At 42.9% G+C, this 20,407-nt stretch overlaps 1 protein-coding gene across 2 annotated transcripts in view; it reads left to right on the top strand.

Moving 5' to 3' along the window:
• The first annotated feature begins 1,007 nt into the window (after positions 1–1,007).
• OSGIN2 (oxidative stress induced growth inhibitor family member 2) overlaps positions 1,008–20,407 on the top strand; it is a 41,139-nt gene continuing 21,739 nt past the window's right edge. The window contains exons 1-4 of one of the 2 annotated variants that reach the window (XM_073330623.1): positions 1,008–1,179; positions 5,830–5,984; positions 13,125–13,261; positions 15,417–15,608. In XM_073330623.1, the coding sequence (XP_073186724.1) occupies positions 1,136–1,179; positions 5,830–5,984; positions 13,125–13,261; positions 15,417–15,608 (528 nt within the window). In that variant the 5' untranslated portion in view covers positions 1,008–1,135. Of the gene's footprint in view, positions 1,180–1,210; positions 1,278–5,829; positions 5,985–13,124; positions 13,262–15,416; positions 15,609–20,407 lie in introns of those variants that run through there. The other variant, XM_073330624.1, reaches the window with a different exon arrangement.

The raw sequence follows: 20,407 nt of genomic DNA, 5'->3' as shown, positions 1-20,407 counted from the left end.
TGGGAGCGGGGTGGAAGAAGGGGCTATGGAGGTGTTGCTATTTGGGGGCGGGGCGGAAGAAGGGGCCACGGGGGTGTTGCTATTTGGGGTGGGGCAGAAGAAAGGGCTATGGGGGTGTTGCTGTTTTGGGGTAGGGTGTAATAAGGGGCTGTGAGGGTGTTGCTGTTTGGGGGTAGGGTGTAATAAGGGGCTGTGAGGGTGTTGCTGTTTGGGGGCGGGGTGGAAGAAGGGGCTATTAAGGTGTTGCTGTTTGGGAGCGGGGTGGAAGAAGGGGCTATGGAGGTGTTGCTATTTGGGGGCGGGAGGGAAGAAGGGGCCACGGGGGTGTTGCTATTTGGGGTGGGGCAGAAGAAAGGGCTACGGGGGTGTTGCTGTTTTGGGGTAGGGTGTAATAAGGGGCTGTGAGGGTGTTGCTGTTTGGGGGCGGGGTGGAAGAAGGGGCTATTAAGGTGTTGCTGTTTGGGGGCGGGGTGGAAGAAGGGGCTATTAAGGTGTTGCTGTTTGGGGGCGGGGCGGAAGAAGGGGCCACGGGGGTGTTGCTATTTGGGGGTGGGGCGGAAGAGGGGGCTATAGGGGTGTTGCTGTTTGGGGGCGGGGTGAAAAAGAAGGGGCTACGGGGGAGTTGCTCCCAAGGGGGTTGGCAGGGAGAGGGCCTGGGGCGTGTTGCTGTCTGGAGCCAAGGTGGGAGAAGGGCTGGGGCTGTGACGGGTCGTAAGGACGAGCTCGCCCGGGGCTGTGGGGCCGGGGCCGTTCACACGCACAGGCCGGGATGCTCAATACCCATGTTCCGGGTCTCCATCACTTCTCCCATCCTGACCCCGCTCCGCCGCTGCGGCCCGGGATCAGGCTCTGTCTCCCCGCCCGGCGGCCCGGACCTGCTCCCGCTCCGCAGCGTGTCCCTAGCGGAGACGGCGGCAGTCCCCGCCCCCGCCGAAGCGTGCCCCCTTCCCCCGCGGGTTCCGGCTCCTCCCCCGCGTGACCTGAGGCCGCCGGGTGGGGAGGAGGCACCGAGCCAGCCGGGCCCCAGTGCGGCGGCGGCGGCGGCAGCGGGAGGAGGCGGCGAAGCAGCGCCGCGCAGCCCGGACCCGCCGCCGCTCGGCTCAGCCGCCAGCCGGCTCCCCGCGCCCGCCCGCTCATGCCGGTGTGGTGCTGCCGCTGCTCCCTGGCCCGCCACTTCAGGTGAATCCCCACCGTGGGGTGGGGTGGGGTGGGGAGGGCCCGCCGCTCTGTGGGGCAGGGCGCCCGCGCGGAAGCCGCCCGCTGAGCCCCGCTGCTGGGTGAGAGAGAGGCCGGCGGGATGGCGGGGGCGCGGCGATGGGGAGCGTGAGGGGGACACGCGGGGAGAGATGTTGAGGTCGCGAGGGCAGTGGCCGTGATGGGGGGTGGGGAAGTGGGATCCCCGGGGAAATGGCCGTGATGTGGGTAGGGGTGCACGGGGGGGGGGGGTTGCGAAGGGAATGGCCGTGGTGGGGGTAGGGATGTGGGTGGGGGGGTCACCAGGGATGGTGATGGAGGGGTGGGACGTTGGGGTCAGGATGGGCTGTGATGAGAGTAGTGGTGGGGGGGCAGGATGGTGGGGTCATGAAGAGAATGGCTCTGATGGGGGTAGTCTGTGGGGGGGGGAAGGTGAGGTTGTGAAGGGAATGACCGTCTCGCAGGTAGGGGACAGGGAGATGGGGTTGTGACAGGAATGGCTGTGATGTGGGTAGGGGCAGGGAGGTGAAGGAACAGGGGTGGAGTATGAGCTAAATAGGGGTGGGAGGAGACAGGAATAGGGGGCAATGGAAGAATGTTGGGGAGATAGGATTTGGGAACCCTGGGTGTGGTTCGGGGTGGGGCAGAGACAGGTGTGTATTAATGGGGGTAGAAGGCCATCTGTCCAGTAGCCAGCCTATGTTAGTACTGACTCCATCCTCTGGCTCTTCTGGTTGTGGAATCACACATGCTTATATGTGCACAAAAATGGGGATGGCTAAGATTGTGTGCAGAAAATAATTGCATGCTATTTTTAAGGATGCAAATTCAGAGTATTTTGCTGAATATTTGGATCTCTTTGTAATTTTTTAACCATAAAATGTTTTTGGTTTTTTTAGGGAGCTATTATTTGTATGTCCACCCCCACTCCTATTTTGTCTTGTATATATGGAAAAATATATCTAGTAGTTAAGGCATAGGACTGGGAGTCAGGAGATCTAGTTTCTGTTCCTGAATGTGCCACAGAAATTGTGTAATTGGACAAATCACTTAAACTCACTAGCTCTGTTTGCACTGAACTTTATTCTCAAGCTTCTCTCCATTGTAACTTCACTGGTGCTAGCAGTGGTGAGCGCATTAGTGTAGACTGACTGCTGATGTTTATACAGCCCTGTCATTTAACCTTGTTCAAGAGCATGTCTAGACGGTGAGAGATTGTAAGAAAAAGCTCGATTTAGACAAGGCTGTAGTGCCTTTGGCTCAGTGTGCTCAAGGTTTTGGTGCATTTACTTAACTGTAAAGTAGGTATTATAATAATTACTGTGGGTGTTGGAAAAATTAATGTACGGTATGCTTGTAATCTTTAAATTTTGAATAGACTGAGACATTTAGAAATCCTGCTATAAATAAACATTTGTTTACTTATTACTTTAGCACTTTAGATTAAAAGTAAAAGAATGGAAAGGTGGAAAAAAATTATACTAGTCACTACTTATGCTGTTTGTATACTTCTATTTCAACTTGGACAGTGAAAATCAGTGAAGTAGTTTTCACATTTGTTGATTCTCCCTTTTATTTGTGGGTTTTTAGTACTGCAGTGTCTGGGTTTCAAACACTGGATGGGATTTTTTTTAATAACTATTTTCAGTGGATGTTTGTTTAAAAACATTTTTATTGGTGCTAAAGTTTTTAAAAGCTTGTTTTTACAAAATTTAAATTTGAGCCTATATTTAAGTGGAGAATAAAACCTGTATTTTATCTCCCACCCAAGGTTGGGCTTAGCAGAAGTATTTTTCTAAAAATTGTACTGGAATAGGAATCATTTAAAACTGGAAATTATCTATTGAAGAAAGGGGTGGCTTAAATTAAGTTTTCACTATTTTAAAATTTATAGCGATGTGTAAGGCATCCTTCTGACAAAACCATGCCGTGTCCAGTTAAATGATAGATGTTACAGAAGAATTTGATATTATTTGGTCTGGAAAAAAAATCTTGATTTATATTTTATATTATTTATATATAATCTAACTTTTTCCTTGACTACTTTTCTGCATTAATAACTAAAAAATAAAAAAAAAACCCTAAAAGTATTAGCTTTCAGTAAATAAGGAAACTAATTTTAAATTTGATTATCTGAAAAAAACATACTACTGGTTGCCTTTGTTATGAACATGATAACATTATTTGGCCCTGACTCTGTAACTGACAAACCATTGTGCCCACTTGTAGTTATGCAGGATAAGAGCCATAGTCATGTTATCAAATCCCCCTCACCCCCGAAGTTGTCTACCAAGGCTACAATGATATATGTAAACCTTGTTACAGAAAAATTGTTTTGGGATTTGCGTTCATATTTTGCCTAAGATTAGAAAGGAGATGGCATTAGTTACTCCGTAGTTAAGATCTCATTGAGATTTGCACTTAAAGTAGAACTAAATTTGCTGTTTCACATTGTAATGGTTAAACTTAGTCTCCAAACCTGACACGATAACTCTTCAGAGAACAAAGTAATTTTCTATGTAATATTTTAGTCAAATATACTAACTTAAGTAGAGGATACACTTTTAATTGGTCCACTTTTGAATTTATCATGTTTTCTTCACATTTCTTTTGGTACCTCTAGCTAAACATTCATAGTCCCTACAAACTCCAAATGTGTCTTTTATGTTCAAATAACACTACAGACCAGACACAGATCACTTTTGAAATTTTATAATTAATCACATCATTAATTTCTTTTAATCAGGCTTTTGAGCCTTTGGAGTTGACTGATCATATCCATCAGCTACTTCTGATATCCGAGGTAGGGCTGAAAGGGAGAGAGAGGAAGCTGGGTGTGAGTGGGGATGTGAGGAGACAGGCATAGCAAGAAAGGCTTTGGGGATGCTAAGGGGTTGAATGAAATTTTGCAGAGAGAAGGTCAGCAGGAATGCTTTGAATTTGGTTTTATTTGTTAGGTCGGAATTAGAGTTTCTGCATATTATGTGTGTGTGTAGGTTTATTATGTGTATGGTTGGCATTAGGGCTACATAGTGGTTGCTCGAGATGTGGATGGAGATGTATGGAGTGTGGTTGGCTGCAGTTAGCTGAGCAGGGGGACTGATGAGTGGAGTATAGGTAATAAGTTGTTTAGCTGCTTTCTTTTTCTTTTCCTGGTTTGTGCTGGTGCACTCCTACAGTCTTAACTCAAAGTTAACAAAGATTTTTTCTGTAGGATATAAATTAAAAGTTGGATTCAGTTAAATATTTAAAGAACAGTGCTTTTAGTTTAATTTTAATGTACTGTTCTGTGTTACCTGGCTGATAAAGGACCAGAAAAAACACATCTCAAATAGTTTCTATCATGGGATAAACACAGTGAATATATGGTGTTGCATCCTACTAATGAAGAATCCACATCATCAAGGACACCGCAGTCCTTCTGTTTTGGCTGGGAACTTAGAACTTCAACCCAAATGGTACAGTGCAGTATATTTGAATCTTAGAGAAGAGTATCTGTATACAAGATACTGCTGCCTAACTAAGGAATATGTTATGCACTTCACATGCGCACAAACACATCTTGGTAACACCTTATTACTTCTAACATTATGGATGCCAAAAACATAATAGGGGAGACAAAGGATAGTTAGATTTAAAGAGACACTGCTGGTTGATTTAGGCCCACAATTTAGATGCGTAAAAACAAGTTTTTGCATCATTTAAAATAAGTAAAAATATTCTCATGGTTTTCCTTTTAAATATTCCAATGTAAAGTTATTTTTTAAACTGAGTCTGCAACAGTGCTTGGAAATCAAACTTTGCAGCACTATGCAAGTTCATTTGAGAACAAATATGCTCTTGGAGGAGGAGTGGGATGAAACTTATCTATTTTTATGTTCCAAGCTGAATGAAATGCAAAAAAGCATTTTTTTTTAAGGAAGCAAATAACTATCATCACGGTAGGCTAGTGATACTATAACAGTAATTGTCAATTATAGTAGACTCAGTAAGACAGTGAAGCTCTTTACTCTAGGTTTCTGGGGAAAATAGGTGGAGAGGCATTTACTAGCATTGTTCAGCCATGCCGGAAGAAAGACAGGAGACAATGGATATGGTTTAATTAGTCAGCAACTTTATTCACTTAAAATATCTGGGAGTACCCACCTGATTGGGAACGGGTATCATGTTTATAGATGATAAATGTCTGACCCTAAGCTTTGGCATTGCTGAAAGCCTAGTAGGCAGTCATTGCCAAGAAGCAAATATTTATTACATTTGAGGTATTAAAAGGGTGTGGGGAAAGCAATAGTTTAAATCACTAGATTTATTATCAGACACTGAATTTGAATGAGACACACATTAGATTATATTCTGCAGGTCCTTTTCTTTTGCTGCCTGTATCCTTTTGTGGGCTTTTTTGGAGGAAATGTTTTTTTTGCCCATTATTGTAGCAAAGAAGCAATATTCAGTGTGGGAAAAGCTATACTGAAGAATAAAATTCTGTATATGAACTGATTAGTGTTTGTTTTACTTTTGCGTAATGCAATCAGAGTTTTTTTTTATCAATTTGACAGTTTTAAGGCAATGATCCAATAGCGACTTAATTTTTGAAGAATGTGATATAATGCTCAACTGATGTTTTTTCTCCAATAGAAATTACAGTGGCCCTGAAAGCGAGGGACAACTGTTGAGCTCCTTAGTGCAGCATTTTGGTGACAGCCTTGGGAGGAAAGATAAAAGAATGCCCTTACTAGAAGAAACCACTCTGACTGGGGACCCGCTCCTGACTGTGCCAATAGTGATAATAGGTGAGTTATTTCCAGAGATTATTTTGTGTTCTCTGGCACTACCATTACTTTTTAAGAACCAGGAATGCAAATCCATTTATAATTAAATAACTTGGTGTTGCCAAATGATAACCCATCTCCAAGGTGAAGGCGTTTATTATATGGATACAATTAGTACAGTTTACTGTATTACCATCAAGTTGTCTTTAAGTCAAATGACTGGTTGTCATTGAAATGTATTTGAACTGAAAATGCTTATTTTACTGGAAGATGTTGAGACAGCAGTGTTTGGGAGTGGATGAAGAATTTGTTGGCAGATATCAGATTTGAGTGCAAGTAGAGATTTAGGCCCCAATTCTGCAATCTGATATACTTGAGCACACACTTATGTCTGTATGAAGTCCTGCTTATGTCATTAGGACCGGACATGGGGAAGGCTTTGTTTGAAAGGATTAGACTGGAAGATGCAAACATTACAGTTAGGCAATTTGTGTACAGTACAGTTAGACTTACAATGTCTCAGTAACTGTATCAGGGTGGATTAATTTAAATCAAAATCGATTATTTAACTCACTGTAATCATCATTTAAATCAGCAAGCAGGAATCAATTAAAATTGATTTTTAATTATCTTTTGCATTTTACTTTTTACTTATTTTCCTAAACAAATAGGATTTTGATTTTGATTTTCATTGGTTAATAACCATAAAACATGGTTTTGCAACTAAAAATTGCCGCTACACTAAATGTGATCTTTCTTTTTGCAAGGAAGATATACTATATCTATAGACCTCTATAGACATTTAAATAATTATATAGCTTAACTTACATTTATTCAGATTCCTCATTTTTACATTTTTTATTATATTAGAAAATGGTGTATAATGCATTTCTTATTTACTAGCTGATTAATTTTTTTTACTTGTGATTTATGTCACACTCTAGGGTGGAAATTTGAGTTCAATTAAAAATGCCAAAACAACATTTTAAGTTAGTTAAAATAACTACTTTACACGTGCTGTATACATAAGAAAAAAGCTATCAAAAAGCTTATCAAAACATGTTTTGCATTTAAAACTAACTGATTTATTAAACCAGGGAAGTAATATCTGCAGTTAGTGAATTCAGCTGACTGTTTCTTGTCATCATGTCCTTTGATACTTCAGAACTAGTAGAACTCATCCTCTCACACCTAGTTTTTATTACTAGATGGGAAGAGAAAATCAGCTTTCCTGCTTTGTCAACATCTGTTGGTTTTTAGCTTTGAACTATCATGGAACTCAACTAGCTGAAAGAAATGAAATGAAGAAAATATTCTCTCTGCACCTGCAGAAGAGTCTACAGCTATCAAAAGCTGTTTTAGCACTTCAGCAGACTGTGGTTCCATGTGCTTAGCCAGTAACTTCAACCTGTTGGTTTGACTTTCTTCAAAACTTTGGCAGAAAACATATACTGCGTAGGTTTTTGTATCTAGTTTAAATTTTAAAAATTCAATGTGTGTTTGGATTAAAAAAAATTCAGTGATTTAAAATATTCTGAACTGTATTTATTCATATGTTTTTATGAAACAGCAATCACTGTAGTGTCTGGGGTGCCGTAGCAATTAAAATCATCACACCATAAAACTGATTCTTCACCAAGATAATCAGTTAAAGTTGTTAAACTGTTTTATCAAGTCTACAGTTTATTAAAGGGTTGTACTATAAAGATTGCCGAATGACAAACTGCCAGAGGAAATAAATTCTTCAGGAGTGGATCCTGTGGATATGACCACACTGCAATAAAACACCTGTGGCTGGCCTGTGTCAGCTGACTCGGGCTATGGGGTTGTACAGTTGCAGTGTAGATGTCCGAGCTCGGGCTGTAGCTTGGGTTCTGGGATCCTCCCCACCTGCTGAATTGTCAAAGCAAGGTGCTGAACTCTATCTCATCTGATGCATCATTATTAGGCAAACATAGTGCCCATAATAATATGTTAACCTGGAGATGATAGAGGCATCTGTTGCTGTGGTGAGTTTCATGCCTTACAGGAAGAGATAGTGTCCTGGCATTCTGCCAGTCATGGTCCAGGACTGCCATATGGTTCCCGATTCAAAACTTGCACTGGTTTTCAATAATTGTGTATTTTGAAAGTATCTGTGCTAAGTACTGCTGCTGCCTTCAGAACTCCTCTACTTGCCCACATCAGATGCAGCATCCATGACTTCTTCTAGTGAAAAATAAACGTTTTTATCCCAAATATGTCCGAACACTTCTTTTAATCATATATTTTAGAACTGGAAATCTTATAACTTGATCCCCTCAGTGGACAGCCTATTATCTCTAATATGCACCTGTTGCAAGTAAGATTTCTTAAAATAAATAAATAAATAAATAATACTTTGGTAAGACAGAATAAAAGAATGGCAAGTTTGTTCACTGCATTTCATCTTGATCTTTCTCCAAGTGCCTTTATGCTTTCTCCCATGCTGCCTCTTGTGACTGAAATGATGTCCCTCATCATGTATGCCATGTAATCTCCCTGTTTTCCTTCCCATCCCTCATTCATTGCCCATCTTTCTATTAGCTTCCCAATGTTAGGACATGTCTACACTTGCCATTTAAAGTGCAAAAAGTCCCTTTTTTGCGCAAAAACCATGGGAGTGTCTACACTTGCCAATGACTTTTTGCGGTGATACTCAGAAGTTTCACCGCAAACCAAAACCACCTCCACGAGAGGCGTACAGTTCTTACTGGTGATACTTTTGCAGTAATGTGCAATGAAGACATGTTCTTCCTGTTTACAAAGCTTTTAGCCTCCAGAGGATATTCCACAGTGCCTAGGTGACCACTCTGGCCAGCGGCTCTGCTGCTCTGGTGCCAGGTAAACAGACATCCACCCCTCCCCCTGTAAAGCCCTGGGAACTTTGAAACTCCACTTCCTGTTTTCTTGGCAAGTGCTCACTTATCTGGCCAGGTGACAATGGCTGTTCCAGGGGGCAAATGATCCCCTGCTTGGAGCAATGCTGAGCTAATGCAGCTGATCAGTATTTGGGGAGAAGAGGCTGTGCAGGGACTCAGGATGCCTCGCAGTCACGCCCCCCCTTCCCTCAAGACATATCCTCAAAATGGAGAGAGCTGGACTGTGGGACAGCTGCCCTCGGTACGCTGCTCTCATCCCTGATGGAAGTGCTGCAGATGTTAACGCAATCTGATGCCTGTGGAAGTAAGTGAGAACACAAACCAGTGCCTTTCTTTTCCTGAAAGAAAAGGAGTACTTGTGGCACCTTAGAGACTAACCAATTTATTTGAGCATAAGCTTTCATGAGCTACAGCTCACTCTGAAACCTTTCTTTTACTGGTTCCCTATCACTGGTGAAACTAATTACACTTGCAGAGTTTTTGTGCTGACATAGGCTTAGTGTCTTCCCAGTGCATAAATTTAGTAATAAAACGACTAACATGATGTGTTCGTTATGCAGTTATCTTGACCTTGTATTGTCCTTTCCTTAACCTACCCTTGCATAATGATAGGTTTCAGAGTAGCAGCCGTGTTAGTCTGTATTCACAAAAAGAAAAGGAGTACTTGTGGCACCTTAGAGACTAACCAATTTATTTGAGCATAAGCTTTCGTGAGCTACAGCTCTCTTCTGTAGCTCACGAAAGCTTATGCTCAAATAAATTGGTTAGTCTCTAAGGTGCCACAAGTACTCTTTTTTCTTTAATCTACCCTGACCTTTGTCTGTCATCTTTCCCTATCTTATGTGTAATTTAGGACTTGATCCTGCAAATCCTTATTCATGCAGATAGTCCTTGTTCAGATAAATTGTGCTGTTGGGACTTGGAGAGATATTTTAGGGTAACTTACTTTTAAGTTACTAATTTTTTATTCTTTGCTGCCACAGTATTAGCAGTGCTTTGTGTTCACAGTTTTGTATCCAGGAATTGGTTTTTCTATTTGGCATTTATTAAGTAGAAGAAAGGTAAAGAAAAAGGGGAAAACTCAGAAGATGAAACAAAGCTTCATTTACCAAAATCCCTCTTGTTGTAAAAAGTGTTTTACTGGAGAAAAATCTTTCAATAAATGTTTCTAAAATATCGGTAAAGGGACACCATCAATTTGAAAACTTTGCACCTACTTTCATTAAAAGTAACATCAAAGATTACTACTGCTGAGCGATGGACAAAGTCTAAGACAAATAAGAAATAGAATTAATCAGAACAGGTGGGGGTAGGTTTACCTTTTTGATAATTGAATTTAACATACACACCTCTAAAAGCCAATGTAAATATAAGTGAGGCAATATTTCTCCTCCTTCAGATTGGCAATAGAGATGGTTCACCACTCTGAGAGAAGCCAATGTCTATACTCTATCCTGTTCTGTTCCCTCCCAATCTCTTGGGGATCAGGAACACTTCTGAATTTGATTTATTTGAACAAGTTTCTGCAAATGCCAAAGTTCAAGATAGTCCTGTCCTCCCCCCAAATCTCAGATACTTGCTGTGCTAAACAAACACCTTAGCTTTTGAACTCAGTCTATTTTGCCCAGAATGCAGTTCATTCTCCTGTAAACACAAGTTCCCTTAAATTCTGATTCAAAAAACAATTTTTGCAATAAACAATTTTTGCAATAAACAGTTTTTACATTCATTGGTTCACAAAGCTGGCTATTTGCACGACAGTGTCTTAATTTATTATAATGAGGGTTCTTTTGTCATAGATTGCTGTTGACCAAGACCCACTTCTGCCATTATGCAATCAGCCAATATTTATATAACTAGACAAAGGGGTGGTTGAAGTTTAAAATTAAAATGTATGTTATTTATTTATACAACAGTAATATCTAGATGCCCCAGTGAGGATCAGGGCCCCATTTTGAAAGGCACTGTACAAAAATGTGATTCCTGCCCTGAAGAGCTTACCATCTAAAAACATATTTTTAAAAAAACATTTGGTCAGAAAATCATCCGAGGCCCATCTATATAACAATGTTAATAAAGTCAGGGGGCCCAGTTGTGTTATGTTGTGCACAGGACTTCGTTTTCCCTGTAATTGGTTAAATCTTTGACCCAGTCATGGGGACATTCTTGTAGTGTAGCTGAAACCTCAGTGTGTCTCTGTAACTAGGTTTATTATTATTATTTATAGGCCTGTACTACTGATCTTCTATTGCTGTCAGTTACTCCATTAGTTTAAGTGGCAGAGGTCTGTGCAGTGGATCTAAATGTGAAGCACTTGAATATTATAATGAGTGTCATATAAATGCCCATGAGGAAACTAATAATTCTGTCTTCAGAGTAAAGTATGAATAATGTGCAGTAAATAAGGCCAATATTGAACAATGAGGATAAAACAAAATATTGAATAGTTGCTCATTAAATGAGCACCATCCATCCTGTATACTAGATGAGGCAGGGATGCTGTGGAAAAAATAATATGTAATCATGTAATTAGAGAATATATCAAATGCATGGGGGACCAAATTAAGGTTGCATAGGCAACTGTAATTCTGGCTTCTCATAACTTTTGAGGGTTGACTTTGCAAACTTAGAAATATGTTAGAAGAATGTTACTATGTGTATATGTGTATTATGCTACAGTAATGTTTAGATGACAATCAAATCAAGGTCCTGTAGTGCTAGGCACTGGCGATGCATGTAGTAGATGACTGGCTCTGATGTTTAACTTGGTTACAGAGACACTTAAATCCCATCCACTTTGCAATTTTCTCTCCTATTGTAACCACTTCTCAAACAACTCTGTTGTAATCAGTTCTGCTGATTCTACTAGTTATAGTATTGTCAGGGCAGTAATGTCTTATAAATCAGCTTGAAAGGTGATGCAATTGAACTTGCATTTGAGACCTTTATTTTGATATTGTCACATTTTGTGGTGAGCTCCTTTTCTACTCTTTTTCAAACCAGTTCATATTTGTTGTCACTAAGGGCATGGCTACACTTGCAGATGTAGAGCGCTTTGAGTTAAACCAGCCTACATAGAGCGCAGTAGGGAAAGTACTGCAGTCTGTCCACACTGACAGCTTCAAGCGCACTGGAGTGGCCACTTTTGTGGCACTTGCAGTGGCATTGGGAGCGGTGCATTATGGGCAGCTATCACAGTATGCAAGTGGCTGCAACGTGCTTTTCAAATGGGGTGGGGTGGGGTGGAGTGTGACAGGGAGTGTGTTGTGTGTATGGGGGGGAGAGAGTGGGTTTTTGGGGGGCTGAGAGCATGTCAGCATGCTGTCTTGTAAGTTCAGACAGCAGCAGACCTCCCCTCGCTCCTCTGCCTCTCTCTCTCACACACAGCATTCCGCACTAATGGTTGCTTTGTCTCGGAGCAGATAAGCAGCCAGCTATCAGAAACGGAGCTTTCAAAGGGCATTCCTACAGCCAATTCCAAACAATAACAAGAGTGGCCACTTGACTTACGGGGATTATGGGACGTTTCCGGAGGCTGATCAGAGCGCAGTAAAGCAACACCTCGTTCACACTGGCCCCACGGCACTCCAGTGAGAGCGCAGCAAATGTTATTCCACTCACCGAGGTGGAGTACCAGCAGCACTGTAGCTGCGGAGTCAGAACGCTCTATGTGCCTTGCCAGTGTGGACGGGTAGTGAGCTAGTGCGCCCGGAGCTCCTTTATTGCGTTGTAACTTGCAAGTTTGTAGCCAAGCCCTAAATGGCTTTGCTAACCATAGAAAGAAGGGCAAGTAGACAAAATTCACCGTCTATCAAATTCCATTGCCAGATGGGATATATATTGTGTTATAGTTTGAGTGACCGAGTTTTTTATTTTAATCAGTCCTACATTGACCTATGCTGACATACTTCTGGTTTTAGATTTTCATAAGCTTGTGCTTTATCAGGAGTTCCCTCCACCCCAAAAAAAGTTTGAGACTGGCTTAAATATCATGTTTGTACTCCTACTCTTCTCTTTTTAACCAACTATTCTCCCCTACCACCCAAAAAGCATTCTGCTGGGTTGTTTTTGAAAAGGTCCCTAGTGCTAGGATTTATTGTAATGTGAAGATTTTAGAGTGTAAGCTTTTCTGAGTAGGGATAGTATGCTATATGCATAGCACATTTTGGGACATTGCTACAATATAATCATTTTGCTACTTCTGTGGTAATAAGACTTCTTAAAATGTTTGTTAAAATGTTTTAACTTTTGTTTTTAATAGGGAATGGACCTTCAGGAATTTGTCTTTCTTACATGCTGTCTGGGTATAGGCCATATTTGTCTCCTGAAGCTGTACATCCAAATCCCATTTTGCATAGTAAATTAGAAGAAGCTAGACCTCTCTCTATTGTTGACCAAGTAAGTTTTCACTAACACTTCATCCAATTGTTTTCCTTTAACAAACCAAACTAGTAAACACTTTGTTTCCTTTTATGAGCTTCTTAAGATACTTTATAATAATTTAAGATATGTAATGTCATTGGCATGCTCTTAACCTGCAAAGAACTCAAGACCTACACTATTACTCCTTGAGGGAGGCATGGTATAAGCATAGTATTTGGAGCCAGCAACTCCCATTGTGGCCTTGAGCAAGTCACCTGATCTCTCTCCCTTCATTTTTCTCACCTGTAAAATGAGGATCATATTTGTAAAGCAGTTTAAATGTGTACAGTGCTAAATAAGTGATAACTATTAATACAGAAATTTAAGAAGGCTACTCTATGGGGATCCAGCATACTTTTTCCAGTCACAGTTAAAATATTTAACAAGTTGTTAATCAACTTTCAGCATTTTCACTTGCACAAAAATAACACTGAATTTACTGGGCTAATTTCAGTTATGCTGTAAAACTATTCATCTCAAAGTAGGTGCTGTTTACGTCTTCTAATTTATAGTCTGAATTTAATTTAATGATGATAAGCACTATGTCCATCAGTAAGTAAGTGACTGGGCTCTTAGTCATGTACTGTTATGTACATTTCACTGTAAGAGTGTATTTAATCATCTAATGTAGGGAGGGAGAAATAATCTGGGTAGAGGAAAGAAAATAGGAAGATTTGAATTATGAAGTAGTTTTGTTTTTAGCATCACTCAGGTGCCAACTTTGTAGGCCTCAATGACTCCAGGTTTGATTTTGGCAGGAAAGCAATTTGTCTTTGCTGCTGGCTATAAATGCTGCGTATGCATCTGTGACTTTGCACCCCCCCCCCCGAGTTTTGTCCAGATTTTGGAGAATAAAATGTCTCCTTGCCTTGTCAACAAAATTGTGTCTAAAGTCTTAGTTTTTCTTTTTGGTTAGTTGAAAAGTCCTTTGCTAAGCTGATGTTTCTGGCTTTGAAGACATAGCAGTTAGGTGGATGCTGAAAAAGGAATGTAAATATTTGTAGGATGCAGGGGTGAAAGTAACATTAAGTACGTATTGGTACGGGGGCCCGGCCTCAGGTGGAAGGGGTGGGGCCGGGGATCGGCCCGGGCTCCGGCCGCTGCTGTGGTAGCAGTGACGGCGGCCGGGAGCCTCGGGCCCTTTTAAATTGCCAGCCCTGGGGCAGCTGCCCCTATTGCCCCCCCGCACCCCGGCAGCCCGGGGCATGCAAAAGGCGTAAAGACGTTAAAGCACTGCCGTGGTAGCCCTTTAATGCCGGCTGTGTACAGGCTGGTATCGGCGGCAACTTCTTACCAGTAGGAAGTTTTATAAAATGTCTGTTAAAGGAAAACTACATTGTAAAATAGTTTCTAATTAATCTGAAAAGTCTAGTAAAAAAGAATAAATAGTATTGAAATAAATTTGGGAATAGCCATTCATACAGGACGCTGACCTCTTGACATGATAGAAGTCATCTAGTCCCACCCCTCGACAACGGGGGAGTAAGTATAACCACACAATGATGGAGTGTGATATAGGGAACCTGTTCATTTTATGGTAACCTCCATTTTTTAAAAATATGGCTGACTTGTCCTTTTACTAATAGGACTTAATTTACAACAACTTTTAAACTTACCAGTTTTCTGTATGCTCAAATAATGAGTACAATCCTAATTTATGTTGTTAGAGTCAGACTCTTCCTGGGAATGCAAACCATCTCTAATTAAGAGGAACTGTCCTTTATCTTTTTTAAAAATATCAATCTATTTTGTCCTGCTAAAAAGTTTTCCTAGTGAAATGTATTTCAGTAGAGTTAAAAGGTGTCTCCCTGTTTTTCTTTCTCAAATGTCTCTATTGATAGTTTTCAAATATTGGCAGGTATTGATGTATTAAAAAGTGAGCTCCTATTGAGAAAGACAGTAACACCTTTCACAGTTATGGCGATACTGAAACAGTGACAGGTACTGTATCTAAAATTGCTTTGAATATACCATTATAGTAAATATTTTAACTAAAGTATAGCTAATTACTGCAGTTTTCCTTAAGTTTGATATTTCAGTAGTGATTTCCAGTTGAAATTCTGTCTGCACATGAAAACTATACTGTATGATAACAGTTGCAACAACAAGGAAATCTTTCTTCTTAATATAGGATTTAGAATACTTGTCAGAAGGTCTTGAAGGACGTTCTTCCAATCCAGTTGCAGTACTTTTTGATACACTGCTTCATCCAGATGCTGACTTTGGCTATGATTACCCACCTGTTCTGCACTGGAAGCTAGAACAGCATCATTATATCCCACATATAGTGCTTGGCAAAGGACCACCTGGTGGAGCTTGGCATGTGAGTAAACTTTTCATTTATACGGGCATAAGCTTTCATGGGTAAAAAACCCACTTCTTCAGATGCATCTGCCATGCATCTGAAGAAGTGGGTTTTTTACTCATGAAAGCTTATGCCCAAAGAAATCTGTTATTCTTTAAGTTGCCACCGGACTCCTCATTGTTTTTGTGGATACAGACTAACACAGCTACCCCTCTGATACTATTCATTTATATTCCTCTAACTTGATGGGTTTGTATTTGAGGGTTTTCTTAGGATGGGGTTGGTATGTAGATGTTAATGGGAATTGCAGCTTCAGCCTTTTGACCCATCCAAAGCCCGAATTCTTTGACAAGACCGAAAATGAAGGCCTAAAATATATTCAGGAAATTTAAAATGCTGCGGGATTCATTTGCTAGCATAAATAACTCTGTTACTTCAGTTTCATGATTCTTTTTTTTTTTTTTTTGATGTAAATAATGGTCAGCAGTAAAAGTTAGGGGATGCTACATTTTTGTGGAACATAGATAAATTTGAGACTGAAATGAGAGCATTTGTGAGGTTTTGTTGCAGGTACACAGCAGCTCTACAGGCCCCATTACGCCTGCGTGTGAACGTATTAAAATGGAAGTGTTCCTAGTATGTTTCCATATTTTTATGCTTCACTGCCAGACTACATACAGCATTTTGATTAATAAAAAACAACTACATTGCTGACCTAACTGTTGCAAGTCTGATTCCGAATTTTACTACCAATATCCCGGGATTCTGTATTCTGTCTGCGTCTTGTAATAGACGAGTAATTTACAAAAAAAATTCTGTAATTTTAAAAGGATATAATCCTTTTAGGTTAAATCCCATGTTTGGTGGTTGCTGGTTATTTTTAACTGTTAGAAAAGGCAAGTGGTGTTGGGGTTTTTTTTTCAAATGGTAAACACATCAAATGGATTTTAATGTATCCATGTCCTTGTAGCTTTGTGAATCCAAACAGCGTGGTACTAATATATTAGAATCAGAAAGTGAAACTGTCCTTTTAGTTTTCAGTCTTAACAGAATCCTCTTTATGCATTATTAGAATTCAGTTTTGATTCACTATACTTCATGTCCATGACACAGTAGTTTAGTCTTGGACTTTTTAATTTTTTTATGTTTAACAGTTAAAAAAAAAGCTGTTATGAGGATCTTTGAAAACGCCTACTGTAAAGGGCAGCCCTAGCTTTTATGGAGGATGCTTTCTGTGTCATCAGTAAGGCTACATTTTAGTCTCGGGTATTTTTAATAAAAGTCATGGACCGGTCATGGGCAGTAAACAAAAATTCACAGCCCATGACCTACCTGTGACTTGTACTATACTCTTGACTAAATCTTGGGCGTGCTGTAGATGCACTTGGGGGGCTGTGGATGCTGGGGGGTGGGGAGAAGGGCAGTTCAGAGTGGGTGGCCCAGGGGTTTGCATGGGGGGGGCAGCCTGGGAAGCGTTGGCTGGGGTGGCAGCATGGGGCACCACGAGTGCACAGGGGGTGATCAGAGGAGCTAGTGCTGGGGGCAGGGGGAGGAGGGTTGGCAGGGCTGGCAGGTTTCCTACCCAGCTTCTCAAAAGCGGCGATCTGTCCCTCCCTACGCTCCTAGCTCCACGTGCTGCCAGCTCCGCAGCCCCCATTGTCCGGGAACTGCGGCCAATGGAAGCTGTGGGGGTGGTGCCTGTGGGCGGAGGCAGCGCGCAGAGCTACCAGTTGAGGGAGGGACATGTTGCTGCTTCCAGGGAGCTCCCCCAAGGTAAGTGCCACCCTGAACCCCCTCCCACACTCCTCCTGCTGCTGCTGTGGGGGTGGTATGGCCTGAGATTGCCCCAGCAGCAGTCAGTGTGATTGGCCCAGGAGCTACTCAGGCAGCCCCAACTGCTTCAGAAATCATAAAGGAAACGGAAAGTCAAGGAATCCGTGACCTCCCTGACAAAGTCACAGCCTTAGTCATCAGCAGATGGCAAGGACTGCAGCAGATGGAAGAAGCAATATAGGCTACCTAAAGACAGGGCTGTGGCTGATGCTTGTTCCACTACCACTGTCATAATTTCAGGTAGCTGCACCTCTGGCCCCGTCGGTGATCTGCTCAAGGAATGCCCCCTTAGGTGCTGGGCCTCTAACAGTCACCTCTCTCTGGGCAGGGCCCTACATTCCTCTCCCTCTGTTAGCCGACGACCAAGGATGTTTGGTGAGGTGCCAGCTATGCCCGTTTATACCATCCGTGACTTTAACCGCTAGGACGCACTGTCCCTTCGCGGCGGGCAGCCCGGGCTAGGCTGACGGATGCCCCAAGGTCCTAACCACCCGTGACTTTAACTGCTAGAGCTCAGAGCTCCTTCGCAGCGGGCAGCCAGGATTGACTGACAGGTGCCCCAAGAGTTTGCCCCGTGGAGGCGGCACAACTCAACGCTAGGCTCTTAGTACTCTCACCTAATGGCCAGGCTTTAGAGCCAAAACGGCTGAGGTTCTTTAATTGTGTTGGCTGCTTTACAGTAAACCAGAGAAAACAAGTCAGGCTTATGCACAAATGGTTACCAAAATTTATTAAGCTAGATTCTAATCATGTGGTTACAAAATTGCTAGTGCCTACTTATTTAAATGTAGAGATGTTACACACACAAACAAGTTACAAAACTGAAGCCACAATCCCAAAGAAAGAAAACAAAGTATAGAGCTCTAATTCAAAATATGTGTACACTAAAGATAGGAGATCAGGTGTGGGTGCTGCTTACCCTCCTTGCATCTCTCGATTCCAGCGGTGCCACGCCAGGATCGGTCACTCAATTCCACGGAAAGACTAATAAGGGACAAGCTGTAGGGACCCTCTTAGCTGCAGAAGCCTTGGGAGGCTGTCACTTATCTGACCAGCAGATAGATAGTGAAAAGCACTCAAAAATCATGGTGCTGTAGGTCCCCTACTTATACCTCTGTACTCCTTTATTCTCTTTCTCCTTTCTTATGCCAAATTGGGGCTGGTCTGTCGGGGTGACGCCAGCTTTCGCAAGAATAGTTTACACTTGCAAGGGAGAGAAACAATAAGTTTCAACTACTGGACATTTCTTTTATCAGGGTAAATATTTTCCCACCTAGGATGTTGGTGTGTGTGCATCACGCTATTTAGTAGGGGCTAAGAGCCATGTCTGTCACAGGGCCTCTGCCTGCTGTGAGCTTAATCGTCCTATCTGTTCCCAGAGGCACATTGTAGCAGCACACCTGTGCTTTCACAGCTTCAAAGGCTGTGCTGGAATATATGTTAAGTGCCCTGTTCCGGCTTCCTCCTGTGTTTCCAGCAATGCTGGTCTGAGTGGGGGGGGGGGCTGGCTGTCTGGCTACACCCTCCAGACCAGGGCTTTAGATTGAAGCCCCTGGCAATTCAGTGATTATCCCAGCAGGTCTGACCCAGCTGAGCATCTGCAGTTTCACACTTGCTCTCTCAAGGGTGAAGACACTGGTTCACCAGTGACCAAACAGCCTTATGCAGAGCACAGTATGTTTATTTTTAGGACAGAAGCATTACAGAGAAAACCTATCCTAAGCAACAAAAAGTCTAAATGCGTGCTTCAGCTTACTAGGTATCTCTCATCTTTTCTGTAGAGACCTTATCAGTTCTTCAAACCCTTCAGCGGAGTTTTTTCCCCTCTTGGTTAAAAAGTCACGTCAGTTTGCTGGATAAAAATGCACCCCTTCCCCCAGTCAGTTCATGCTGGCTTTTTATACCACAAGGTCTTTCTTTGTTTCCTGGGTCTCTTGAACCTGATCTGTATCAGTATATGCAATTCACCCCACGGGGTGGTACTTCTCTTGATTTATTTACCTGTCCCAGGATCTGCAGTAATTCCCCCTCACCTTGATTCTAGTTCCTAGATCAGGGATGGGCTTTTTGGTATGGAAATTGTATGGCAGTGCATGAATGCTCCTGAAATTGGGGTTGGGGTGCAGGAGGGGGTGAGAGCTCCGGCTGGGGGTGCGTGCTCTGGGGTGGGGCCAGAAATGAGTTCAGGGTGCGGGAGGGGGCTCCAGGCTGGGGTAGGGGGGTGCGCATGGGGGGTGGGGTGAGGGCTCTGGCTGGGGGTGCGGGCTCTGGGGTGGGGCTGAGGATAAGGCGTTTGGGGTGCAGGAGGGTGCTCTGGGCTGGGACCCAGGGGTTCGAAGGGCGGGAGGGGGATCAGGGCTGGGGCAGAGGGTTGGGGTGCATGCGGGGAGCTCGGGAGTACAGGCTCCTGGCGGCGCTTATCTCAGGTGGTTCCCGGAAGCAGTGGCATGTCCCCCCTCTGACTCCTACTTGGAGGCGCAGCCAGGCAGATCTGCTGCGTGCTGTCCTGTCCGCAGGCACTGCCCCTGCAGCTCCCATTGGCCCCGGTTCCCAGCCAATGGGCGCTGCGGGGGCAGTGCTGGGGGGGGGGGCAGCTTGCTGAGTGGAGGGCCCCTGGCTGCCCCTACACATAGGAGCTGGAGAGGGGACATGCTGCCACTTCCGGGAGCCGTGCGGAGCAGTCCCAACCCTGATCGAAGCGAGGCAAGCCCCAGACCCTGCTTCCCAGCGGGAGCTTGAGACCAGATTAAAATGGCTGGTGGCCCGGATGCAGCTCACAGGCCATACTTAGCTCACCCCTGCCCTAGATAGAGCTTGGTAACCCTCCCCAGCCAGCCAGCATTGCCTGGCTTGCAGAGGTATAGATAACATTTATAAATTTGATACAGTACTCTCAAACATATACCTATGTTTGACATATCTGTTAGAGAGATCATCAAAACTTTTTATAACCTAGATCACTAATAGAGTAAATGTCTTGCTGA

The sequence above is a fragment of the Lepidochelys kempii genome, chromosome 2 (genome assembly GCF_965140265.1).
Source record: "Lepidochelys kempii isolate rLepKem1 chromosome 2, rLepKem1.hap2, whole genome shotgun sequence".
NCBI classification, from domain to species: domain Eukaryota; kingdom Metazoa; phylum Chordata; order Testudines; family Cheloniidae; genus Lepidochelys; species Lepidochelys kempii.
This window is presented reverse-complemented; position numbering and strand designations above follow the sequence as displayed.